Source organism: Rosa rugosa, chromosome 1 (assembly GCF_958449725.1).
Source record: "Rosa rugosa chromosome 1, drRosRugo1.1, whole genome shotgun sequence".
Classification (NCBI taxonomy): domain Eukaryota; kingdom Viridiplantae; phylum Streptophyta; class Magnoliopsida; order Rosales; family Rosaceae; genus Rosa; species Rosa rugosa.
In genome coordinates this window covers 43,174,689-43,201,194 of record NC_084820.1, presented here as the reverse complement: position 1 = coordinate 43,201,194, position 26,506 = coordinate 43,174,689, and the positions used below count along the sequence as shown (strand labels likewise).

Genomic DNA, 26,506 nt, shown 5'->3' with positions numbered 1-26,506 from the left:
TGTATTGAACAAATGAAGTTAGGTTTCATTAAGGGCGACAACACCAAACATATATCGCCTAAGTTCTTTTATAATTAGCAACAACAATCACATCTAAAGATTGAAGCGAATCAAATCCGATCAGAGGATAATGTAGCAGACTTATTCACTAAGTCGTTACCTAAATCCACCTTCGAGAAACATGTGAAGAGCAACGGATTGAGAAAGTTATCCGAACTCCCATGATCGTAGAAATCAGGGGGAGATGTTGACATTAGGGGGAGGTATGATGTCTATATGTTCGATCTCGAAGAGTGAAGGACGTGTTGTACTCTTTTTCTCCTCCTCGAGGTAGTTTTTTGTCCCACAGGGTTTTTCACTCGAGCAAGGTTTTTAATGAGGCAACGGTTGAAGCGCCATTGCCAAGTTTGAGTGGCACAAGGGGGAGTGTTGAAGAATGTTGACATGTAGTGTGCCTTGTCAAACTAGGATTAGTTCTATGATTGTAATAGGAGAGAAGGTTCTAGAATTCCTAGTCCTATTTGGAATAGTTTTCCTTGTATTATAAGTATTTGTACTTTGTAATCCTTGTATACAGGGCTCCTATTATCAATAGTGGAACATACAATTCTCTCATCAATCTCTCTTGCATCCTATTTTCCTACAACACTTTATCCTTTAACTACATTCTTCATTTTCAAAAACAAAAGTTGTATTCAAATAGAGGATTATACTCAGTTCCTGATATTTTGTTTTCCTACTTGAAACAGTAAAAATAAGTATAGGCATTACCATTACACTTGAGGTAGAAAGGTAAAGCCAGTCACCACACCTTCAGGAACTGAGTATTCAAATAGAGGATTATACTCAGTTCCTGATATTTTGTTTTCCTACTTGAAACAATAAAAATAAGTTTAGGCATTACACTTGAGGTAGAAAGGAAAAGCCAGTCACCACAGCTTCAGCAACCAAACACACCACAATTAGCCCATACGCCAGCAGTCTCTGAAATCATGTCAAAGAAAAATGATAGTGAAAAGGTAAGGTTTTAAGCAATATATGATAATCAGCTCGAACAGATTATTAAAATAAAAGAGTTTCTGATATATTGTACGTACATTGAATCCAAAACAGAAATAAATAACCTTTTTCTTGTCAAAACCAATAAAAAGAACAAATATATAAGGATAAAAAAATAATATAACTCACCATTCATTATTGAAATCTTCTCTGTAAGCTCGCCTTATACATGGCAGTTCCAAATTTTAATATCATTCAAGTACTGGAAGTAGGCAATTCTCCAAGAAACCTTAAGCAACAAAGGGCCACAGAATCCCCAGAATCCTATGATGAATCCAAGCACTGAGCTAACATAGAACCCCAACGTTATTAGGCCATCTTCGTCTTGTTCTGTTTTATCCCCTTCAGCTCCACTAGTGGGTGGAGAATCTTGATTTGTTGCATCTCCAGGACACAGTGGAGTTAGCGGTGGTCCGCAAAGTCCAAGGTTGTCCATGTATGCAGAGGCATTAAAACTCTGAAGTTGAGTACCTAGTGGAATTCTTCCTGACAAGTTGTTGTATGAAAGGTTCAAGACACTAAGAAAGTTTAAGCGCGAAAGGCTTGCAGGAATGTTACCAGATAGCTGGTTTCGTGACAAATCAAGAGATTCTAAGCTCTTGAGTTGTCCAAAATCACTGGGAAGCACTCCAGTCAAATTATTTCTTGACAGGTTCAGAGAAATCAACCTCATCATACTTGTCATAGTTTCCGGAATATCCCCACTTAAGTAATTACTCGAAATGTCAATGCTTCTCAAGTGCTTGAGATTTTCGCCCCATTGAATATTTATTCCTTTCCAGACCAGTTGCACAAACCCAAGAATTGTGAGATCCTCCAACTGAGAAGACATAGAAGTGTAAGCTGTTATGTTATTAAGGCAATGTGGCAATGCTCCAGATATGTTGTTCTGAGACAGGTCCAGAACATGAATAACAGGTAGACCACAAAGACTTAAGGGTAAGCTTCCATAGAACTCATTAGAATGTAAGCGCAGAACCAACAACTTGGTCATGGTTTGGCCTATCCATGCTGGTATTCTTCCAGATAATCTATTGGCTCCAAGGTCAACAACCCTCAGCTCTGTACAGTTCTCTAGAGAAGGAAAATCTCCTGAGAGCTTGTTATCCTGTAAGCGTAACAATACAAGATTCTTTAGGTAGCCTACTGTGCTTGGTATGTTTCCAGAGAAAGTATTGTTTCCCAAATTCAAGGACAGCAATTCCTGATACTTGATCCAACAACTAGGAAGTTCCCCTGATAGTAAGTTGTCAGAAATGTCGAGATTCGACAACTTCTGAGCTTCTGTTGGACAAAAGGAAGATAAGGGTCCTGAAAACATGTTTTTGGAGAGATGCAGGATGGCGACATTTGGAGGGAATGGGGGGAGTTGACCAAACAAGTGATTAGATGACAAGTCAAATGTAAAGTAGGAGCAATTTTTTGATGATAGATCAGGTAACTTCCCATGGATTTGGTTCATGGAGAGATTTAATTCAAATAAGCTGGAAGATAGATCCCAAAACTCATTAGGTACTGAATCAAAAATACCTGCATTGGACATATAAAGAGAAGTGAGTTCTCTCTGCTTTTGAATCCACCTAGGAAAAGCTGGACCTATCTTGCAAGAAGACACATCTAAAGCTTCTAGTTGAAAAGGTGGATTCCAACAGAAGCTCAAGTTGAAAGACAAAGGATTGTGATCTATAGACAAAGACCCTAAACGAGACAGGTTCGAAAAGTGAGCTTCAGCAAAGAATTCCAAGAAACAGCCAAATATTCAAGGCTGGAAAGAAGCCCCATACTCTCAGGTATAGATCCGTTGAATTGATTGTTGGAAAGAAATAACAACCTTAGTGATGGAAGACCAGTAAAATCTGGCAATGAACCGCTGAACTGGTTAAACACTAAGCTCAAGGATCTTAGCTGGGAAAGGTGCTGAAAACTTTTCGGGAGCGATCCACTCATATTGGTACCATCAATGTATAATTCTCTCAAGGATACAAATTGTGTAAGTTCAGCAGGAAAGGACCCCCAAAATGGATTCCCACTTAAGAACAATGACTTGAGGGTACTTTCAGAACAAGCCAAGTTTTCGACAGAGTTTTCAAGTCTGTCAGACAATTTATTTTCCCATAAATTCAATGATTCTAAGCTGCAAAGGTTTTGAAAGGATTTTGGGATCCCACCTACTAGATGGTTATAAGAGAGATCAAGAGATACTAGAGAAACCATATATGCGAAAACATCTGGGATTGGACCTTGTAATTGATCTGCCATCAATCCAATATGGACAAACTTGGTGCTGACATTGGCTATCCAATAAAAAATTGAAGAGTTGAGAGGATTAGCTGAGAGCTCAAGGACTTCAAGAGTGGTGGAAGAATTAATAAAGGGAAGTGATCTCAAATCAACATTAGGAAGATTACATGAAGATAACTGAAGCTCTACCAGTGATGGCAGCTTGCTTATAGATTGTGGCCAATTTATAGACTTGGAAAAATTTAGATCTGACATGTTTAGATATCTCAAGGAAGAAAGATGAGTTAACCACTCAAGATTTTCAAAAGTTACAACATTCCTTGCGAGATCAAGAGTATGCAAATTAGAGAGATTCCCAAGTTGGGGAGGAATAGGTCCAGTGAAACTAGCACCTGCAAGTTTGAGTACCTTCAACTGACTCAAAGAACCAATAAATTTGGGAATCATTCCTTCAAAGTAATTGTTACTGAGGTCCAAGTAACTTAGATATTGCAATTCAAGTAGTGAAGGAGCAATCACACCTCTTAAGGGAGTTTCAACATTGTAAACATCGGAAGAATTATAGTAGAGATCGAGCATAATGACATGACCTGTTTGGTTGTTGCATGCTATTCCTCTCCACTCGCAACAGTCTTTCTGGTTTTCCCAAGAGGCAAGAACATTCGCCTCGTCTAGGAGTCCCCGCTTGAACTGAAGAAGTGCAGTTTTTTCACTCGCTATGCACCTAGTGTTGGGACTGATCCCACTACATAGACAACAAATAGCAGAGGTAGTGACCAGGCATAGTAATCCAACCAAGACAGAGCTCATGGGCCTGTTACTTAGGGTTGTGGATAACATGATTATGATCGGCTCAGGAGTTGATCTGCAATGTGTATCAGAATTGGGAATGAGCAAAGGATCTGTATTTAGCGAATGGTCTGGAAGTTGATTGCAGAAATATTATACCATGCTCATAGCTTTATCCTACCTATTGTTTTCAATTGTTAATGATTATTTGGCTCTTAAAGTCAAGCTAGATTGATTCCAGTATAAGCTAAGCACTATAGCCAACCTGAAGTTAGTAAAGCAGAGACTAAAGGTTTTGTTTTCTTTGGTCAAAGGTTGGACTGATAAGGTGGATGACTTATAAAATTTTTCTTTGTACTGAGACCGCTTCAATGCCATTTTGGTTGTATTGATTGGTCGGGGTAAGTTTCCTTGATCGACATGGATGAGACAAAATTGAAGCACGATAATTGGCCGGCTTCCTTCGAATTTCAATATTAGACATAGATTTGTGAAAAAAAAAATACTTAGTATTATTAAATAAAACTTTGAAATTGATTATTATACAGATTTTAACACAAGAAATTTCCTTGGTAAAGAGAAATATGGTCAAAAGAGAAAAGAGGAAGGAAAAAAAAAAAATTGGAGCTGGTAGAAAAACAAGAGACTTAATAGGTACAAAACAATAGATTGTGAAAATAGTGCAACAGTTAAAATGCATTTGTCTACCAATTAAGTAAAACCCATAGAAGAAGAATATGGCTGGGCAATTATGGCAAAGGTTAAGCAGAGGGTTCAAAAGGAAGCAGGAATGGTTTTTTCACTGAACACATAAATCGGCTGGGTTTGCTTTCCCAAAGCAGCATTCACATACAACCTATTGAGTCCCTAACTAAAGCACCAGTTCGACAAACTAGGTTGAAGAAAAGGGGCATCGACATTTGACTTAAGCAAACCAGACGGCATGGAGGCTGCCAGCTCATGAGAGGAGCAATAGCAGACACCCTCCTTGAACTCAAACCAGCACCTACATGCTTGTAGACGAATCAAGCCGCTGTAAGTTTAAAGGAGCAACTATAAAATTGACAGACAAATAAAGAAAAGCAGCCTCATTTGGTTACTGATTCTAGCAGCCTTTTTATCTAAAAAGGGCTTGAAGTCATAGCTAAAGTAATTCTAGCAGCCTCACTTCCTACATTCAGGAAGCAGAAGCAGCATCCTTCTGTCCTTCCAAGTACCCCAACTTGTCAAATAGTGGAAGCCTAATGTGTTAGTATTATGTTTTATGAAATCAATGAGATAGATGGTTATATATACTCTGTTCCTCATTTTTGTTTTACTACTCGAAAACAAAGGTTAGGCATTACACTTGATGTAGAAAGGAAAAGTTTAAGAGAGTTCAGCCCAAATCATATGAGATAAATATCCAAAGAACATAAACCAAGAGCAAAGAAATCCTTAAAACTAAGAACAAAAAAGAAAAGAATAAATTGTACACTTCCCTGAGTTACACAGCTTCAACAACACAAAGCGCACCACAAGCACTAGACCCACCCACCTCCAAACCACATCACTGCCAAGGACGTCACCAAAACACGAAATCCCAGTCGTGGAGCCACCGGGCCAGCAGAGTCTGATGTAGAATTCTTGGGAGATGGAGAAGCCGTTGGCGTGGGCAGAGGATGGACGAGAACAGTGACTTTCATCCCATTGAAGCACTGGCCATTTCCACAAATGAAGTAGTATCTCTCGGATTTATTGAAGAGTATGAAGTCCTTGCCACTGCTCCAGTTCCCTACTGCACTATCCAGGGTGCAGTTGTCATACCCAGATTGGTTGACCATAAACACATTGTACTGGTTCTTTTGGTACCTGAATGCTGCAATCAACAACGAACTAGTTTAAGCTAGCAAAATGATACTAGTCAAAAAGCTAAAACAGATAGCACATTGTGAGACGCTTTAAAAATACCGTAAATCTGTGTCTAGTGTCTACCGAGATATCTGTGTGTATGGCATATGGCATATATTCAGATAACCAGAATAATGACGCAAAAACAGGAAGTGAAGGTAACTCAGCTAGAATATTAAGCTACAGAACAACAAAAATCAATGTCCTAAATCTGATTCTGCACAAATAACCAGAACATAAGGCATTAACTAGGACAAATATGAAAGAAAAGTATCTAAGCCAATGAACACCCACCATCAATGTGTTCATTTCAATTTCTATATAGCATGATACAGTACATCTAAATTTGACATTGAAATTTTCAACATTAACAAGAAACATAAATAAACAAGCCAAAATAGGGAAAACCAAACTGGGTTAAGAAAACGAGACTGGGTGTTTGACAAAAGTCCCAACTGAGAATAGAAACATTAGAAAGAGAGGTAGGGTTTAGTAGGGTGCTTACAAATGAAGTCCCCAACATAGAAAGTGTGGTTGTTGGCCCAGAGGGTGTAGTTGATCCCTGGGTTCCAGCCACGATTAGCACCCACAATGTGGTCGGTGGCGAGGATGGGAGTGATGACGGCAACGCCGGAGACGAAAAGGAGGAGGAGGAGGAGGTGGGCTGAGTTGTTGGACATGGAAGTCGACATTGGTAGTTCACTTGAATCACTTGTCTGGTTGGTTTCAGATTCCTTAAGCTTCACTTCCTTTGTTTCTGGGGTAGTGACTGGAGTAGTGGGTAGTAGAGGGAAGAGCTGGGTATTCGCTGGAGGCAGTTCAAAAGAAAAGATGGGTTCTGGGTTGTGGGGAACCACAACAATAATATATAAGATAGAGACAGAGTGAGAGGGTCCTTCCTAGTGGTCCACTGCACTGGTTTGTAGATTTTGAATTGAAGTGTGAACTATTAAGCGGTCTTTTGCCTAATTTGGAAACTAATTTACAGTGGGGCTGCCACTAGTAACAATTTTTTTACTTCATAGTCTTCAGTGGTGCTTCTAACCTAGTGTTGAATTTTGAAACAATGCAAAGGTTACTACTAGGTCACTATCCGTTGGACAACGGTAATTAAATTTCCCACCATTTTGAGTACTACCGGCTTGAAGTCTTCACCATCTTCGCCTCCCCTTGCATCGAGCCAACTCGACTCGCCCAGTTCTAGAGAGATAGTACCATGACTCGTGAAATCGTGATCTAGGTTTACCCAGATATGAGAGAAGGAGGCGGTTAAATTAAATACAACTTGACAATTTGCGTTAAAGTTATCCTATTATCCTATATTGAAATGGCATTATAGAGATCATAAAATCCATGCATTTCTGACACTATTTTTGTTTTTTTTCCCCTCTTTTAGGGTCTGAATTATTTTGGTTGTTTGGTTTTGATGTCAGTGGTTAGATAGGAATCCAGCTAGCAAATAGGGCATGAAGACACCAAATAGTATAAACTGTCTTTACAGAAGCAAAACCAATCACTCATGGCATATGAGCGGCATGGTTGGTCAAACACTGAAACATACTTCTTCAGCAGCACGTGGGATTGGTCCTAGAGGCTCCAATGCCCTTTCCCTTTTTCAGTTTTCAGTCCTTCTTCTGCTTTCTGTTTTCTCTTTCCATGATCAAGTTGATCATAATTAACTATGACCAAAAAGAGATAATTTGATTTAAAGGAACCATACTCATTGTTTCATTCTACAATATACACAAGTAGCAAATAATGAAATAAGGCACACAGGTACACATAGCTTGTTTTGCCGGGTAACTTTGTCAAGCCAGGAATTTCTAATGTGGGCAACTGGTTCAAACATTATGTTAGGGTCCTGTTAAGGAATTAACTTACAAGTCTATCATATTTCATCTGTGAACCGATCAAACCATTTCAAGGAGCTCAACCGCCTGTTAGCCAGTGCTCATGGCACGCTGCAGTTGCCTAGTATTAAATGAAATACTCCTTCCAATATTGCTGTCTTTCGCGACTTGGCATTCGTAATCTCCTCATAAATTGACATCTGAAATAAAGGAAAAATAAAATGCATGGTTAGGGATAGGGGAGATACTACCAAGACTCTTTTTATCACTTGACTAGACCAGAGTATCTCCATCCTAAGGAGTTATACCATATGCATTCAGCATTGTCCTATTTGTATTTGCTTGAGTCAATATGATGTTTCTGCACAAAAATGGTATATAATTGTTCACAAAGTTCCCAACACAGATATACAGCCATGTTCAGTATGCTCCAACATATCAAAATATGAACTTGTGATCCGGTCAACGAATCAAAGTGGGAAAAAGCATTGCCTGCAAGAACTTCTCCCACTTGCTTAGCAAATGTAAGAAGTACCACCATCAATTTTTCATATTGCTAGTTACAATATTGAAAAGTGGATGGAAAATACAATATATTATTACATCAACTATTCTTTTCTAATGATGAGTTATATGCAAACAGCTCATTCTTCTCTTAACCTATTAAAAGGTCAAGAAACTTTGAAGCTTCCAATGATATGTTCCTCCAGCAAATAAAGATTTGTTCCTATTGTTAACCAATTATCTCACACTAGACAAGGTTTAGTCAATCTTCAATGTGACTTCGTCTACATGTAATGACCAATTGTTACAATTGAAGAATTTGAACTTCAAACTCGGTCTTTATGACATGAAGCTTTTATTAAGTGCTTGAAAAGCTGCAGGAAGGGGGGTGGGGGGAAGCGAAACACACACAAATTTAAAAAAGTATCCCCTCAATATAACCAAAGGAAGATCAACAAAAGAAAAGAGGACTATCAGTATACGTCCGAGTCATGTAAACCAACAGAAACCGCAAATCAAATCAGTGAACGAATTGACAAACAATGCATTTCCAGAAGTGCAATATGAACCACAGGGATTCTTATTATACGTACCACGAACATAGAGAAACACATTGGTCTGCAACTACCAGGACACTTTCCAGAAGTGCAATATGAACCACAGGGATTCTTATTATATGTACCACGAACATAGAGAAACACATTGGTCTGCAACTACCAGGACACTGAATCAAATGCTCCTCAATAGTGTTTTACATTGTTCAGGAGGCTGAGTTCCTTTCTTTGAAAAGCCAAACCACATTGGTTTTGATCAGCTGTCATGAAACTCAGATAGCATCAGCTGTAATATTTTCAGGAGTGGATGTGGCAGTGACTTCTCCAACAACTATAATCCATGTCTCACCAAAAAAAATTGCAAATATTTCACCGCAAGCAGCAAGAGGGAATCTTTCGCAGCTTTTGCATATGCAGTCAAAATTTAAGACAACACTATTCACTTGATGTCTTCTTCTTTCTTGACTGACGTGGACTTCTCGATCTCACAACCCTGTCTTGCTTTAGATTAATCCTTTTTGCTTGGTTGACTTGTCTAACTCTCCGTTTCCCTTTAACACTACCTCCAATTGGCTTCTTCAAGAGCTTCTTAAGCTTTGGATCTTCTGGAAAGCCATTTGACGTCATCTCAGCCAAAAGTTCCTTGGCCTTCGTTAACAACCCACAAGTTGCCAGCCCCTGTACCATAGAGGTGTAATGTGTGGAATCAGGCACTACTCCATAGTTCTTCATTTCATTCCAAATCTCCAATGCCTTCCCAGGTTGTTCTAATATAAAGAACTTTTCAAGAATCATAAGGAAGGTATTGCCATTAGGACCTAAATTAGCTTTCTTCATTCGATTAAGAACCTCAACAGTTGCCTTTGAACCTGGACTCTGCAGAAATGCATGGTAAGTCTCTATGGTTGGGCTGACGTTATCATTTATCATAGAACTCAGCATCTGTTGTGCCTCCTCTAGCTTCTTTGATTCACATAAAGGACCTATCATTGAGTTATAGGTGGTAGCATCTGGCTGCAAACCAATTTCTTTCACTTTGTCCAGTACTTTGAGTGCTTCCTTAAAGCAATTTTCACGGGTTAGTATATAAATTAAAGAATTGTAAACCTTGAGACCAGGAACCCAATCCCTTTTCTTCATTTCATCATATAGTCTAAGGGAGTCGAAAAGATTCCCAACCTTTGAGAAGCAGGAAATCATGTGTGTATAAGAAGTTGCGTCTGGTGTAATACAGTATTTTGACATTTCTCTCCAAACTCTCTTGGCTTGATATACATCCACAGATATGTTACACCACCCATTAAGAACAATGTTAAAGCCCTCGACCTCCAGTGGGAAGAACTTCTTACTTACAAGCATGAATTCTTCAGCTTCATCCATGTTTCCATTTTTACAAAGTGCATTCAAGAGGATGTGGAATGCTTCTTGATCAGGGCTCAACCTGAACTTCTCCATTATCTGAAATGTCTTAATGGCCTTACTTGGATGATTTGCAGATGCATATCTGATGAACACCAAAAGGGGAATCAAATTGTTTGACTAAAACTTCTGAAACCCATATGAGTTTTGACACACAAAAAATCAGGGATGGTAAAACCTATAAACTAAGTATTCCGAGAAACCAGCGAACTAGGAGCGAAAAGAAACCTTTAATGTCCTAAAATTTATACACCTAGGAAACATGATGATATGCACATACATTATAAGGTAAGCACCCAGAAGCAATACTTAAAATAGTTCTTCAGCCTGTTTTTCTTTTCTTGATGGATGAGAAGAACTCTAGGCTAAGTAGGATATCAAATTTCAAGCTCTCTAACCGTATGAAGCTACATATGTTCTAGCATATAAAGATTTCTACTTCTAAACAGAAACTTATCTAGTTAAACTAAAGCTCCTTTGATTAACATATCAATTCAACCCAAGCCATGATTAAGTTCAACATTAATAACATACAATGTAGAAATGAAGATGTCGAAAAGCAAAAGCTCACCTATCAATCATTATAAGCATTGCACGGCGCGTATCAATCAAAGCCTGATTCAAGTCCCGTATCAAACACCAAGCAGTAGTAAACTTTCTATGACTCCCCAAAACCCAAACCATCAAACTACACGCCTCTTCATCGCAACAGCCCCACTTCTCACCCCATTTGAAACCCAAAAACGCCAACTTCCAATCTCCCCTCAGCTCCCAAATCGCCTGAAAGACCATATCTCGCTTCGCCTCGACACCCGACTCGTCGAGAAAAGCCATGGCGTCGGCTTCAGAGGCCAAATCGGATGTACTTGTGAGCAATTCAAGAAACTGGGTGAGACCCAAGTTGTGGGAGTGGTCTGTTTTGCAACGCTGGCCATTGAAGCCCAATGGGTGGTGGGGGATTTCGGCGGAGAAGGGTCGGAGAGTAGAGAAATGGCGAGGGGTTTGGGATGGGACGATAAGTGTTGGATGAAATGGCCGAGGGAGATGGTGGTGGAGAGAAAGTGAAGGATAGGATGAGTTAGAGATGGGGTGGTGGTGGTGGTGGTGGAGTAGAGTGAGTGATAGGCAGAGGGGGTGTTTAGTTCGTAGCCTTCTTGCTATGGAGGGAAGTGCCATCACTCCCACCTTTGGGTTCAAGAAGCCGGTTTAATAGCACAAGGATTTATTTCCCTATTTTTTTGAACCCGTTTTTCTATGGGAGCTTCTATTCATACCTCTAAATTTGGCATTTGGACCTCCCTACTTAATAGACCTCCAACTTACTTTTACAAATAACCAATTTGCTATCTACACCTCTCTAATTTTCCTATAATGGCCATTGTCCAATAAAATCAATAAAAGACCTTTTTTTTTTTTTTTTTTTAAGATTCTATTCATACTTTCAAAAATCAGTAGTTGGATCTCCTTCAGTTTTTGAAGATTTGGAATTGCAGCAATTTTTTTTTTTTTTTTGGAAGTTCATCCTCCTTATACGAGTAACAGAGCTGCTAGCTTTTTTTCAATGAATTGTCGACTCTTGGTTAGCGTAGGCAACAATACCATGTTTGCTCATCATCTCGTATAAATATGTTTTCCAAGTATTATTTTCATTGCATTTAGGTGTCATTGTCCCTAAACTGATTCTCTCCTACTTGTTTTCATAGCAGCTTGAAATGAACATGCATGCATGGTCTTTTTGTTTTAGATATGTATGGGATAGTGGAGGAAATTACAATAATCAACCATGAATCTAGTGCATTCTCCATAGATTTATATCAGATGGTCGAATTTTTCATCATATCTATAGAATAGTTCCACATAAAATTGCTCTGCACTGATGATGTGCGGGAAGATCTTGTGGACAACTACCCATTGTTGCGTTTGTCATATAAACGTACTGGAGTACTGCTTTTTGTCGCCGCTCGTTCACATGTTTGATTGCATTCAGAATGAGTAGGGCTTCATCAACTGAGGTGTCTTTGTATTTACCATTTTTTCTCCTTTTTTTATTTTTTTTATTTTTTTTATTTTTTTTTTTTATAGCGCAGTGATAGATCTTGTAAATTGTCAGTTATGTGAGCAAGGAAGTCTATCACTTTGCGAACACAAAGTCAAATTCAAAAAATTTTGACTTTAACGTTAAATAATATTTGGCGATATATATTTTAGGCTTTACATTGGAGGAGAAAATTTTTTCCCAGTTGGTCTCTATTACTGTTCGTAGAGATTTTTTTTTTCCTTATTTGTGTCTTTATTAGTAATTTAACATGAGTTGACAAAGTCAATTATTACTTGGAAAAAGTGAGAGGTCTAAATACCAATTTTGGAGGTATGAATAGAAGCTCTCTTTTTCTATTGTAATCTCCAAATAAAACATCTATGCTTTTTACACCTCTTATCAAATTTTCAAATAATAAATTGACTCACTAAACCTCACTTAACTTCCTCAAATAACCTCACTCATATAATTTGCAAACAAATTATTATCTTTAAAATAAAAAATTTAGTCATTTCAATGATTTAATCACTCTATAAATCTTAACTAAATATACATTTTTTTTTTAATAGGATTTGATATTATTAGTCATCAAAGCCATAAAACAGGCCAGAGTCTAACATGCACTTACACAAGAAATCCGGTAAAACCAGATAAACATATCTAAGCCAATACTAAACTTATTAAAGTCTAAAGGGACGCTCGCTGGAAAGCAAGCCTAAAACAAGCAAGAACAACCTCACTATTCTAAGGAAAAAAATCGTTCATCTAGTCTAATCTGCCAGCACTCAATTGTGGTACAAATAACAACTAGAAACATCTTAGAATAACTCATAGAGCTTATTACTCCAACTTTCGTAGGCTTGTAACCAGATGTCTAATAGCAGAGAGACCTAAGAAAATGTTAGCTCCTTCCCCTTAGGGTTGGAGCCAGCACCGTCCTCAGCCTCTTCATGAGCCAACAACCTCGGCAACAAGTTGGTCTTGCTCTTCTTGTTTGCAGCAGCCTCAACCAGTCCAAGCTTGAGCTCAAACCTAGGCCCAAAAGCCCAAGTGCCCCTAATTCCAAGGTTGGGTCCAGGCCCAAAAAACCAGGCCTAACCCCAAACAAAGCGAACAACAGCCCTAGCCCCCCTTGGCCAGGTTACCTCTGCCGCCGTTTCCCCCTCAGGTGGCCGGCCGTACCACAGCAGCATCAGATCCGGCCGAAAGCAACCGTCCAAGACCTGGGTCTGCTGCGTCTCTGCCACACACTCCAAGCCGGCAATCACACCCAGCCGGAGAGATTCCGATTCCCTGCAACCACGCCGGAATCTAGTACCCCGACCTGTCTCGCCGATCGACTTCAGCTCTGGAAGCTTCGCTGCTGCTAGATCCGACAGAACCTGCGTCGTGTCCTACACCGGAAACCCCACCACGATCAACTGCAGATCCCGATCTACACCAACCCACAGAACCCGGTTGGAGTAACCCGGGAAACTAATCAGCCACCGCTGAACCAGACACGATCCAGACCAACTTCGCACCGCCGTCACACCGTTGTCGCACCCGAGAGAGTGCCGCAGCCTTGCCTGGTCTAGGGAAGAAGCTTCACCGCTGCCAGCAACAACCGAGGTCGCTCCAAGGAATTCGGAGGCCTCCTAGAGGATATCTTTGCAATTGTGAATAGGGTACATTGTCTGATTGTCATACCCAAAAAGATTGTTCATCTAGCATTATTCTTCAACAGATTTGCATATACATTTCTTAATTAAACTTGAGTTTCAAAAATTAATGTCTAATCAATAAGAAAATGCCATGAACTATTATCTTTTTTTTTTTTAGTTTTTTTTTTTTCTATTTTAGCTATGCAAACAAAAAATGAAGAAATAATTTGTTTTTATTCCCAAAAAAAAAAATTAAAAAAAAATCATTCATTTTTTAATGTTTATTTTTTTTCTGTATTTTTTGTACCACATGATTAATTTTTTTTTTTTATTTCACAGAATTTTGGTCAAGATGTTGAAAAGATTGAGAAAATTTCTACGGATATAGAATTAGGGCCGTGACCATTAGTCACAATCTAGTCTCCGGCGGTCGCTGTTCTATCTCGACGGCGCAAGCTCTCCGAGCACCCAATCCTCCTAGCGAGGTTTTTCTCTTGGCTGCTGTTGTACGACACGCTTGTATCAACGTTGCCGGCGTTTGCACGGTTTCTGGCTCTGTTTTAATCCGGAGGGGGTTAGAGGAGTTCGATCAGTGTTCTTTGCTCAGTTTACTGGTTTGGGAATGGAGATTCTATCATGGAATATCAGGGGTACCAAAGACCCTAAGAAATTCAGGGCTTTGGCGTCGATTATTCAGCAGAGACGTCCTAGTATTGTGTTCTGGATCGAGACAAAGTATAGAGACAAGAAAGCATTCGAACGGTTCCGCAACGATTTGGGTTTCCGTCATGGCATAATGCAAGAGTGTTCTGATACAGGTGGAGGAGGTTTGATGCTATTGTGGGTGGATGAAATTGATCTTCATCTCCGGTCGCACTCACCGCATCACATTGATGTAGATGTTGTGCTGCCGGAATCTGAGGGAGGGAGATGGCGACTCACAGGTTTTTATGGGCATCCAGAAGCTCATCTCCGCTCTGCGTCATGGGATTTGTTGCGTCTGCTTGCCTTCATGCCAGGTTCTCCTAACTGGTTGGTGGTTGGTGATCTAAATGAAATCATCAGCTCGAGGGAGAAATCAGGAGGAGGTCTTCGTCCCTCAAGCCAAATGGATGCGTTCCAAACAGTATTGGATGACTGTACTCTTACAGATTTAGGGTTTGAGGGCAGTCTATTCACATGGCATAATTCAGAGACTCAATGTAGATTAGACCGTGCAGTTGCCACGCAGGGTTGGTGTCAAGTGTATGGACTGAATAGGGTGCTCCACCTTCCGCCCTCTTGTTCTGATCATGTCCCGATTCTTGTTGAAGCACATATTCAGGCTCCAATTCAGTTTCCATCACGCAGAACCAGATTTCGGTTTGAAGAGATGTGGACGAAGGATGATTCTTGTGAAGAAGTGATCCGGGAGAAGTGGCAGACGGATAGGGATGGTTTCGAGCAGTTTCGGTTGCAGGGAAAACTTTATAGCACGAGGTTGGGTTTACTCAATTGGAAGAGGCAGGTTTTTGGTGCCCAGCATGAGGAGATGGCCTATATTAGTAAGCAGCTGGAACAATTTTTGTCCCTTCCCTTTGCAGTGTCTGACCTTCCTGAAAGACGATTGCTTCAAGAGAGATTGGATACTTTGCTGGAGCTGGAGGACACTTTTTGGAAGCAAAGGTCGAAAACTACTTGGTTGAAGGATGGTGATAGGAACACGCGTTTCTTTCATCAAAAAGCATCCAACAGAAAGCAGCGAAATTACTTAAAGGGCTTATTTGATTCAACTGGAGTTTGGCAAGATACTCCAGGAGGTATCGAAACAGTTGTTTTGGATTATTATAATTCACTGTTTCGATCTACAAATGTTTCTGATGTGCAAATGGAGCCGGTTCTTTCTTCTGTGGTACCGGTAATAACGCCAGACTTGGGTGCCTCCTTATTACTTGAATACTCTGCGGATGAGATTAAAAAAGCATTGTTTCAGAGGTATCCTACAAAGTCTCCAGGTCCAGATGGTATGCCTCCTCTATTTTATCAAAAATATTGGCATATTGTAGGTGATGATATTGTGACTGCTGTGCGTGAATTTTTATCTACTGGTAATTTGTTGAAAGAGGTTAATTTCACTCATATTTGTTTGATTCCAAAAGTGAAAAATCTTACTGAAATGTCCCATCTTCGTCCAATCGCCCTTTGCAATGTGGTTTACAAGATTTGTGCAAAGGTGCTTGCAAATCGTTTGAAGCCTATTCTTGATCAGATAATTTCCCCATATCAGAGTGCTTTTGTTCCCGGTCGCTTGGTAACAGATAACATTCTGGTTACTAATAGACGACTATCAGTCATGTATTTCCCCCCAATAGACGACTATCAGCCATGTATTGCCCCTCAATAGACGTCTATTGCCCCCCAATAGAACTTTCGGTTGCCGGAATGGGAACTAATCTTCGCCGCCCACAGGAATTTTATGGAAACCTCTATTGCCTCCAATAGACGTCGGGGCAATAGACGTGACGTCTATTGCCCCCTAATAGACGTCTATTGCTCCCCAATAGACGTATGCATGTTGCTCTCCAATAGAACTTTCGGTCATCGGAATTGGAACTAATCTTACTAAAATTAGACAAATAAAACTTTGATTAAAGAAAAAAAGGAGGAGATTGATCAATTCAAAACGTCTATTACCTCCCAATAGATGTCTATTGCCCCGTAATAGAATTGTTTTTTCTCCCATTTTTCTTCCCTTCTGGCCTTCTACCCCATTTTACCAAAAAAAAAAGGGAAAATTTCGCAAACAGTACATCAAGTAAATGCCACTAATAATTCTTATACATAAAGTTCCAAACCAATCATTTCAGTACACGAAATCTGAAACTCGACCCACTATCAGTACACGACGTCAATGACGCCGTTAATTTGACACCAAAATGTCTATTATGCCCTCAGTTTTTTTTTTCTCTTCTTTTTTTTTTCCTTCGTTTTTATCTCTTTCTTCTTCCTTCTTCAAGCTCCACGAAACCCACCTCTGTTCTTCATGTGAGAAGAAGCCCGAGCTCACCCACTTCGAAACCCACCTCTGTTCTTTAGTTTTCCTTTCTTTCTTTCTGATTTTTCTTCATCTATTCGATTCCTCCTTCCTTAGATCCCTCTCTCTCTCTTTTTCTTGCTGTGGATCCGGAAGAAGGAAGAAGAAAGAGATAAAAACGAAGGAAAAAAAAAAGAACAGAAAAAAAAATTATTAAAAAAAAAAAACAGAGGGCATAATAGACATTTTGGTGTCAAATTAACGGCATCATTGACGTTGTGTACTGATAGTGGGTCGAGTTTCAGATTTCGTGTACAGAAATGATTGGTTTGGAACTTTATGTATAATAATTATTAGTGGCCTTTACTAGGTGTACTGTTTGTGAAATTTTCCCAAAAAAAAAAAAAATTTGGGCACCCAGAAAATGCTCTGGGCACCCACTCTTCTCTTCTCTTCTCTTCATCCTTCTTCTCGGGTTGTAGACCTGCATTTTTAAGCAGAGAGCAGAACCATTGCTTTTAACAAAACACAACTGCACGGTGAAGCTATCCATGAATGGATGAGAAAATTCACAACGAATCAGAATAATTGAATGGATCGTGTCATGGAGCTCCAACAAGAAGAGCTTCGTCATTTGGAACCGAAATTGGGCCAAGAACTCGGCCCAGGACTTGACGAAAAAGAACCCGTGTTACACCCCACACCCGATATGCCTTTTTACCGAGTTACACGAAATTCTTATTAGTTACCGTTCACGATTTTAATTTTAACGTTTAGGGGGGGTGGTTAAAAATTGACTTTTTATGAGTTATTAATTTGAGAAAATTTCCTTCATGAAAGTTGTAGAGGACGTTAAACCGAGCGCGTGCATATGTGGTACGTAAAAATCGGAGTTCGTATGTGGAAGTTATAGCTTAAAATGTGAAGTTACTGTTCATGGTAACAAAAATATAAATATGGAAAGTTACCACTGTAGGTTTCCATTTTCGGAAACCCGATAACTCTCCCTCTCTCTTCTCCCCTGACCCCTTCCCCTTTCGGCCCGAACTGGTTACCTCCGATTTCTTCCTCCTCCGGCCGACCCACGACGGAATCCGGCTACCCCCAGGCTCGTCTCCTCCCCCTGGTCACGCTGGTGCCCTTAGTTTTCGACGATTTGGCCGGAAAAGCTCTGATCGAAGCAAAGTTCTCTCCGGCTACAGTTTTGGGATTTCGCCGATTTCCGGCCACCTCCGGCCACCATATTGACATCGAAGGTTTGGTTTTTGATGGTGATCATTTCCCCTAAGGTAGTTCGTTCCAATTTGCATTGTAGAGGTTGAATTGATGATTTTTCATTTCTAGGGTTCTTGAAGCTTCGGGGCTTTCCTTCACCGGCTTGATTCGACCACTTCGAGGTAAAATTGGTTGATGTTGTAGTTGGGAAGTTGATTGGGCTTGTTGTGTAGATGCTAGTGCCGGAGTTTGGTGGTCATCGGAGGAAGTGGCCGCCGGCGCGTGGGGACTGTAGGTAGCGCGTGGTGGCGCGTAGAGCTGTGTTTTAATTGTCGTTTTAATCCCATGTACCCTATAATGATTGTAGAATGTAATGCATGAAGTTTGGTGGAAATCGGAAGATTTACGAGTTGAGTTAATTGGTTAACTATTGATTTTCGTGAATTCGATCACCGAATTTCTTTCGAATTCACTTTAGAATTTATTTATCGATGAGAGATTATTGTGGGAGTAAGGATGGATGTTGTGGAGAGTTGAGGAGTTGGATTTTAGGAAAGGGGGGGATGTTTTGAATTTCCAATTATAAGTATTGTAGAGTTAATTCCGTCCTGTGAATTATATATATATTTATGAATGTTATTCGTACAGGACGAGAGGAGTCTCCATACGAGGAAAATACCGAGCGACGTCAGGATTGAGCATATATTGTGAGTGGACTTTTGTTTTTAAGTAATTGATGCATGCATTATTTCTTAAAGTATGCTCTATTTATTCATCAATTTACATTTCGAGTATGAGATTATAAATTGATTTCGTATTATCTCATATAAATACTTTCATTATTGATTCGTCTCCGAAATTGCTTTTGATTTATAATCTTAATGGTGAATTATCTTATTTCCGAGGTTATTTCCGGAATTATTCTCTAATTATATTTTATTTCGATTTGAGACTTTTAAAGGAGTTTCGAAATGGGATTTCGATGGAATTATTTTTCTTGTTTATTTATTTGATCCTTGGTTTTGGCATTGGGAATGCCTTAGCAATAATGGCGGTTTGAGAACTTTGTTTATTTGAAGATTTTATGGCGTGCGGGGTCACGTCATTGGACTATGCTTATTTTCTTTTATTTACTTTTGAACTTGAGATTATCTTGGCGTGTGGGACACGTCGTTGGAAATTCTTTTACGAGAGATGGGGGAAGCCTTATGTATTTTGGATTTACTTGGTTTTCGGTTATGTTTCCCTGTGCCATACTGAGGGGTGATTTTATCATGCTAGCATTGATTTTCCGCCTTTGTGGCGCGGTGATGGGATCACCGTAGCCCTTCCGCCTTTGTGGCGCAGGTTACTGTCTCTGTGACAGTAATTCTGTAGCCCAGTATCCTATCGCTACACTTAGTGGCGTAAAGGTATATTACGGGAGTTATGGGAGTTCTTTAGCCTGGGAGGCTATCACCCAAGCCTGAGTGGCTTATTCGTATGGCTATCATCTTCCCCTACTTATACTATTTTTGACTAGCGGGGACTAGTCTGAGTTTCCTTAACCAGAGGGGCTGGACTTATATTTTCGAGTTTTGAAATTTCAATCTTTTACTCTACTGTTGTGACTAGCAGGGCTAGTCGGTTTTCTGGAGTTCAATGTTTTTCGGATTATTTTCTTAAGTGTTTTATAAATGTTGCATGCATCCGGATTTTATATATATATATCGAAAAATGTGGGAAAGTATAAAATCCATTTGGTTTATATTTGTTTATTTTTGTCCACTCACGCTAACGTTTTTATGTACTTTCCCCTGGGCCCTTCGGTTTCAAATGCCCAGTTTTCAGTGTTGCTGCTCGGCGTTCTGAAGTGAGCCATAGTGACCGCATCCGCTTCCGTCATCATATTTTGTAGGTTATTTATTTAGCCTACGGTACTCTATGTTAAACTTTATTCCTAGAATGCTCTGATTACTAAGGGATATGTGACCCAAACTTGTATGAATTATATTTGAGGTCTATGACCTAACTTTGGTGATTGTAGTAACTTGTACCTTTCGGAGATTATGTATGATGTTGTTAGCTTTGAGATGGGATTTGTGGAATTTGGGAGCAGGGTGGCTCCAGGAGTTGTGGTTGGATTATTAGAAGTGAATTTTGTTTTCCGCAGGATTTTGGGTTATCCATTTTTAAGGGAGGTTATGCCGAAATTTTTGGTAAATCTCCTTTAAAGGTGGGTCCCGCAGGGCCACTTCGGATTCCAGGGTGGAATTCGGGGCGGGTCTTGTCAGTTGGTATTAGAGCACTAGGTTTCTAGATTCTGTAGACTTCCTTACTTCCTTGCTACTTTATATGCCTAATGACGCCTAGTACCTCCCGAGTGATGGCCCGACCGCGGCGGATCCCCATCGTGTGCTCTTCGGTACTAGTGTGTTATTATGCATGTAAAGTAGATACTTTGTTGTACTGATCCTTGAACTTCTTAATACTCTTTCTTCAGGCACTATGGCTCGTAATCGCCGAGCACGTAGGGAAACTCCTCCTATTGAAGATGATGAACAGATGCCTAGGAGGTTTGCGGATACTTTTGGCCAGTTCTTTCGACAGATTGCTGCAGCGCTCCCCGGGTCACGTACCGACTACTCTGTGGAACGTGCTAGGAAGCATGGGGCCCAGACTTTTGCTTCTGCCGCCTCACCTGTTGAGGCTCAGCGGTGGCTTGACAGGATGGAGAGAGTTTTCTCCCAGATGGACCTTCCAGAGGACAGGAAAGTGAATCTGGCAGCACAGTTCCTTGAGGATACCGCCTGGCATTGGTGGACTGGTGTGGTCAATGATCCTGCAAATGCTGGCCCGATGACATGGGATATGTTCAAGGCCCATTTCTATGGACGGTACTTTAGTGATGCCCACCTTAATCGGATGCAGGACCAGTTTTTGAATTTGAAGAAGAGAGAGGATCAGTCAGTGTTAGAGTTTGAGCAGGAGTTTCTCTCCTTGGCTCACCATATGCCGGATTTGGTTCGTACGGAGCAAAGTAAGATTCGTAGATTTGTCTAGGGACTTGGAGGAAAGTTTAAGGATAAGATGTTAGGCACACCGTACAAGAGTTTTGGTGAGGCAATATCTTATGCCATGGACATTGAGTCGGACTCACCTGCTGGATTTCACCCTAGGGATCCTGGTGGCCCTAGCCAGGGTCCATCTAAGAGAGCTACTTCCACATCTGGTTCTGGTTCTTCAGTTGGTAGTGGAAAGACAAGTGGTTCGAGTTCGAGGTCCCGTAATAGAACCAGGGGACGTTTCAGCAGGAGATTCTCTCAAGGTCAGTTTAGTGGACGACAGTCTGGGCAGCTTGAGAGGTCCAGGAGTTATCATGGTGGTTCGAGTGGGGCTTCGACTAGCCAGTCAGCTCAGTTTGGGCAGCATCAGACAGTGGGATGTTTTATGTGTGGTCAGCAGGACCACTTCAGGAGAGACTGCCCTCTTTTGGCTCAGGGAGCTAGATCTATCCCCACTCAGACTGTTGGTCAGTCCTCTGCTGGCGGATCGACTAGCGGTGCCCGCACCAGCTCGGTAGCCGAGCTAGTTCTCAGCAGGGCAGGACTCAGCGAGGTCGTCCTGTGACACATGCTAGACTGCACGCCATGACCCAGCAGGAGGGCCGTGATTCACCGAAAGTTATCGTTGGTACGTTGTTTATTTTTAATCAACCTGCTTTAACCTTAATTGATCCCGGTGCGACGCACTCTTTTATGTCAAGTAGATTCGCATGTTTTGCAAATGTGCCGTCATCACTCCTTATAGGCGAGTGGTATGTTTCTTTACCTGCGGGAGAAGCACTTAAGATAGAATGGGTTTTTAATAATTGTGGGGTAATGGTTGATGGTTTTTGCCTGGAGGCTAACCTAATTCCTCTAGATCTTGTTGAGTTTGATGTGATTTTGGGAATGGACTTTCTGGAGACACATGGTGCATTGGTTGATTGTTTCCGTAAAGAAGTAGTGTTTCAAAGTCCTGGAAAACCGGAAATCACTTTCCGTGGTGAGCGGAACATTCTCTCCTCTTGCCTGATTTCGGCCATTACAGCTGAAAAGCTTTTGAATAAAGGTTGTCAGGCTTACTTGGCACACATTGTGGATACCAAGAGGGAGGTGTTGAATATTGAGGATATTCCGGTGGTTAGGAAGTTTCTGGATGTGTTTCCTGATGAACTACCTGGTTTGCCTCCAGCAAGAGAAATAGACTTTACTATTGAATTGCTCCCTGGTACTACACCTATATATCAGGCACCTTACAGAATGGCCCCAGCTGAGTTAAAAGAGTTAAAGACCCAGTTGCAGGAATTGTTGGATAAAGGTTTCATTCGGCCAAGTGTGTCCCCTTGGGGTGCTCCGGTGCTTTTTGTTAAGAAGAAGGATGGCACCTTGAGATTGTGTATTGATTATAGAAAATTGAATAAAGTCACAGTGAAGAACAAGTACCCATTACCACGAATTGATGATTTATTTGATCAATTGCGGGGTGCCAAAGTCTTTTCTAAGATTGATTTGAGGACAGGTTATCACCAGTTACGGATAAGAGAGTCCGATGTACCCAAGATTGCTTTCCGATCACGCTATGGTCATTATGAGTTTGTGGTGATGCCTTTTGGATTAACCAATGCTCCTGCAGCCTTTATGGATCTCATGAATCGAGTATTCCGCCAATACTTGGACCGTTTCGTGATCGTGTTTATTGATGACATTCTGGTTTACTCCAAGAGTGATGAGCTTCATATTAAGCATTTGAAGATTGTACTTCGGACTTTGAGGGAGGCTAGACTTTATGCTAAGTTGAGTAAGTGCGAATTCTGGCTTAACAGCATAGGATTCTTGGGTCATGTGGTATCAGTTGAAGGTATTAGTGTGGATCCTCAAAAGGTGGAAGCGGTTTTGAATTGGGGAAGACCCACCTCGGTGACGGAAATTCGAAGTTTCTTGGGTTTAGCTGGATATTATCGGCGGTTCGTGCAGGATTTCTCTAGACTTGCAGCCCCCCTCACTAAATTGACCAGGAAGGGTGCTAAATTTGTTTGGTCGGAGGAGTGTGAACAAGGTTTCCAAGAACTCAAGAGACGTTTAACTAGTGCCCCAGTTCTAGCGTTACCTGATGATAGTGGGGAGTATGTGATTTATTGTGATGCCTCAAGACAAGGTTTATGTTGTGTGTTGATGCAGCATGAAAATGTGATTGCTTACGCATCTAGGCAGTTGAAACCTCACGAAATGAACTACCCGACTCATGACCTTGAGCTTGCTGCTGTAGTTTTGGCTTTTAAGCTATGGAGACACTACCTTTATGGAGCACGATGCCAGATTTTTACGGATCACAAGAGTCTCCAGTACCTGCTTAACCAAAGGGACTTAAATTTGAGACAAAGGAGGTGGTTAGAGTTGATTAAGGACTATGATTGCACTATTGAGTACCATCCAGGAAGAGCCAATGTGGTAGCTGATGCACTTAGACGAAAGCCCTCTAGCTCTTTAGCCCATTTGAAGGCAGTTCGAGTTCCTTTACTTTATGAATTGCGATCTACAGGAGTTAATTTGAAGATTGAGAATGGGTCTGGAGCATTGATAGCTAGCTTCTATGTGAGGCCGAATCTCATTGATAAAGTGCGGGAGGCACAAGATGAAGATGAATATCTAAGACAATTAAAAGAAGCAGTGAGTAATGGCACTAGAACAGATTTTATTCTTAGAAGAGATGGAGCCTTAATGTTTGAGAATAGAATATGTGTACCTAATCTTCTGGATATTAAACGAGAAATTTTGGATGAGGCTCATAGTTCTGCGTACGCTATGCATCCCGGCGGGACAAAAATGTACCGAACTTTAAAACCATACTATTCTTGGAGGCCATGTACGCCTCAGGGCAGGCGACCCAGGAGACGGTTGTAAACCCGGAGACACTGGCGCTGAGCCCCTCCGAGGATCCGGTGGTGTTGCCCATGCCGCACCACTCCCACCTTGGCGCCGACGGCCTGCCAGTTGTTCAGGCTGGTGCCACTGTGGAGGGCGGGAAGAAGGGGGCCGCTGCTCCCGCTCCGCAGAAAGAGAGGGTGGTGGCCATCAGGCGTGGCTCACAGAGGGCGGGACAGCCGGCGGGGACCGCCATGGCGCCCGCTGGAAACACACGGGTGCTCCTGCGGAAGCGTCGGCAGAACGACTCTGCCGAGGAGGATGAGGATGAGGATGAAGGTGAGGTCATCCGGAGCCGCCAGCAAAAGAAGGTTCGGCAAGCTCCGCCAAAGGCCTCGGCGGTTTCTGAGAAAGAGGCGGTTGTGAGCGACCTGGACTCCTTCGCCGCCTATGCCGAGTTCATGACCGACAGTGAGCGGGAGTCTCTATTCCATCTCTGCGAGCGGTTGGGCTTTGGCGGCCAAGCGGGGATTTTGCGCCCCACGGCGATTGACAAGTCCCCGTTCAGCTCGGCTTTTGGTCACCTGGCGGTTGGGCTGAACGAAATGTTCGTGGCGGCGTCGAAGCAGCCCCGGATCGAGGTGCAGCTCTGGGAGGAGGTCAAGAGGCTCGAGGGGGAGCTTGCGGATGCCAAGGACAGGCTGGCGGATGTGGAGCGGCGTCTGATGAAGGCTGACTGCGATGTTGCGGACGCTCGCGGCAAGCTGGAAGTCGCCATCCAGCGGGATGTGGAGCGAAATGATCGCGTCTCCAAGCTGGAGCAAGACAGGGCCCTGCTGCAGGAACGGGTAGCCGCTAAGGAGAAGAAGATTGATATCCTGCAGCGGGAGTCTGCCGCCAGGCAAGGGGAGGTGAAGAAACTAGAGGGTGAGGTGGCCCGCCTGAGGGGCGAAGGTAGCCGTGCCACGGCCGCCGCTGTGGAGAAATTTAAACAGTCGGCGGAATATAAAAAGGCGATGAATGACGCGGCGAAGGCGGGCGCCCTGGCCAATGTGGAGATGCTGCGCCAAAAGGGTGCGATTGACTGGGCAAAGGCGTCCCAGCCCGCCGTGGCGCAAGCGCAGACTGTTCCGCCTGTGAAGAATGTCCAGCCAGTGCTGAATGTCCTTGACGCTGGCTCAGGCAGCGGAGAAAATACTGCTCAGCCGGTGAATGGTGCCCTGCGGACTCCTCCCACCTAGTCGGATGTGTCCCGTGCCAGGTTTATGGCAGCGCATACCCGGGCGGATGGGACTATAGAGACTCCTAGTCCCACTGCGCGAGAGCCGGAACAAACAAGCCGAGCGCAGCCGCAGCCGCATGCCGCCGAAGAGGACGCGGAAGCCAACCCTTGAGACGCTGAACTTTCCTCTTTTTGTTTGTTTTTTTTTTTTTTTTTTTTTTTTTTTGTGTAGCCGCTGAGGCTGAATATTGCGTGGAATGTAAAGAATATTTTTGGGTGGGGAGTCCCAGCCCTCAATATACGAAATGAAATTGGAATTTTGGCTAATGATGATATGCTTGTACCGCTAGAGGTCTGACATAGAATTTTCTTTTGCAATCAATGAAACATTAAAGGAATTAAGATTGGTCCAAGTGCACAACGTAGCGGACGTAGTCCGCTGACGATTACTGGCGTTGCCAGTTGCCCTCAGTGCTAGACTTGGTAACAATGGTTTGAATAATTCCTCGTTTCATTGATAACTGACGGATCAGTGTTTACAAAAGTGGGGATGTACCCGCTGGGTAGCTTCCCTTAGCTAAATATTGAACAAAAATTTAGCTAAGTCAAGATGCTCCTGGGTAGTGACATGATTATTTATAGTAATACCGAAGGTGTTCGGTATTCCAAGGGTGGGTAGTTGTGACGCCACCCTTGTCCATTAAGTAGAAGGTGCCAGGGCTAACGACTTCTACTATTTTGTACGGACCTTCCCAAGTTGGGCGGAGTTTTGTCGGCGGCGGAATGACTTCCTTCATTACCCAGTCCCCCAGTTGGAGGTTCCGGGCCTTGACCCTGGCGTTATAGAAACGTGATACCCGCTGCTTATTTTGTAGGTTGTGAAAATGGGCCTTGTGTCGTTTTTCCTCTAGGAGGTCCTTGTCCAGGTTGATGCCGTCACTGTTGGTTGCTGGTTGGTAGCCTTCGATCCTAGCGGTAGGTTGAGTTACCTCAATAGGCAGGACAGCCTCAGTGCCGAACATCATACAAAAAGGAGTTTCACCAGTGGCGGAGGTCGGGGTTGTTCTGATGGCCCATAGTACTTCTGGAAGCTTCTCCGCCCATAAACCCTTGGCGGTGTCGAGCTTCTTTTTTAGCAGCTTCTTGATTATCTTGTTTGCTACTTCGACCTGGCCATTGGTTTG

The 26,506-nt window shown here is 42.0% G+C and overlaps 3 protein-coding genes across 5 annotated transcripts; all 3 read right to left on the bottom strand.

Annotated features, from left to right (window-relative positions):
* Positions 1-718: 718 nt before the first annotated feature.
* LOC133738032 (receptor-like protein EIX2) lies at positions 719-4,567 on the bottom strand. The gene is made up of 3 exons (XM_062165471.1): positions 3,891-4,567; positions 1,189-2,589; positions 719-984 (listed from the first exon to the last, which is right to left on the bottom strand). The coding sequence occupies exons 1-2, from the start codon at positions 4,138-4,140 to the stop codon at positions 1,223-1,225; spliced, it is 1,617 nt and encodes a 538-aa protein (XP_062021455.1). The 5' UTR covers positions 4,141-4,567; the 3' UTR covers positions 719-984; positions 1,189-1,222.
* Positions 4,568-5,368: 801 nt separating this feature from the next.
* On the bottom strand, positions 5,369-6,827 carry LOC133738023 (early nodulin-like protein 19). The gene is made up of 2 exons (XM_062165467.1): positions 6,485-6,827; positions 5,369-5,947 (listed from the first exon to the last, which is right to left on the bottom strand). Exons 1-2 carry the CDS (start codon positions 6,669-6,671, stop codon positions 5,613-5,615), a joined length of 522 nt encoding a protein of 173 aa, XP_062021451.1. The 5' UTR covers positions 6,672-6,827; the 3' UTR covers positions 5,369-5,612.
* Positions 6,828-7,659: 832 nt separating this feature from the next.
* On the bottom strand, positions 7,660-11,511 carry LOC133725000 (pentatricopeptide repeat-containing protein At1g80880, mitochondrial). 3 transcript variants are annotated; one of them, XM_062151994.1, is made up of 4 exons: positions 10,878-11,511; positions 8,927-10,391; positions 8,138-8,190; positions 7,660-8,029 (listed from the first exon to the last, which is right to left on the bottom strand). In XM_062151994.1, the coding sequence occupies exons 1-2, from the start codon at positions 11,480-11,482 to the stop codon at positions 9,323-9,325; spliced, it is 1,674 nt and encodes a 557-aa protein (XP_062007978.1). In that variant the 5' UTR covers positions 11,483-11,511; the 3' UTR covers positions 7,660-8,029; positions 8,138-8,190; positions 8,927-9,322. The 3 variants fall into 3 exon arrangements, with proteins under 3 accessions (XP_062007978.1, XP_062007975.1, XP_062007976.1); XM_062151991.1 differs by lacking the exon at positions 8,138-8,190; XM_062151992.1 differs by lacking the exon at positions 8,138-8,190 and having other exon boundaries at positions 9,016-10,391.
* Positions 11,512-26,506: the final 14,995 nt, after the last annotated feature.

What these genes read in the sequence shown, in the direction of transcription:
- LOC133738032 (XM_062165471.1), bottom strand. Translation starts at nt 4,140, where the DNA reads ATGTTATCCACAACCCTAAGTAACAGGCCCATGAGCTCTGTCTTGGTT. An exon ending in AGCATGCAACAACCAAACAG is followed by an intron (nt 2,590 to 3,890) that starts GTCATGTCATTA and finishes TGTCCAATGCAG; the next exon opens with GTATTTTTGATTCAGTACCT.
- LOC133725000 (XM_062151994.1), bottom strand. Translation starts at nt 11,482, where the DNA reads ATGGCACTTCCCTCCATAGCAAGAAGGCTACGAACTAAACACCCCCTC. An exon ending in ATGCTTATAATGATTGATAG is followed by an intron (nt 10,392 to 10,877) that starts GTGAGCTTTTGC and finishes GGTGTTCATCAG; the next exon opens with ATATGCATCTGCAAATCATC.
- LOC133738023 (XM_062165467.1), bottom strand. Translation starts at nt 6,671, where the DNA reads ATGTCGACTTCCATGTCCAACAACTCAGCCCACCTCCTCCTCCTCCTC. An exon ending in CTATGTTGGGGACTTCATTT is followed by an intron (nt 5,948 to 6,484) that starts GTAAGCACCCTA and finishes TGTTGATTGCAG; the next exon opens with CATTCAGGTACCAAAAGAAC.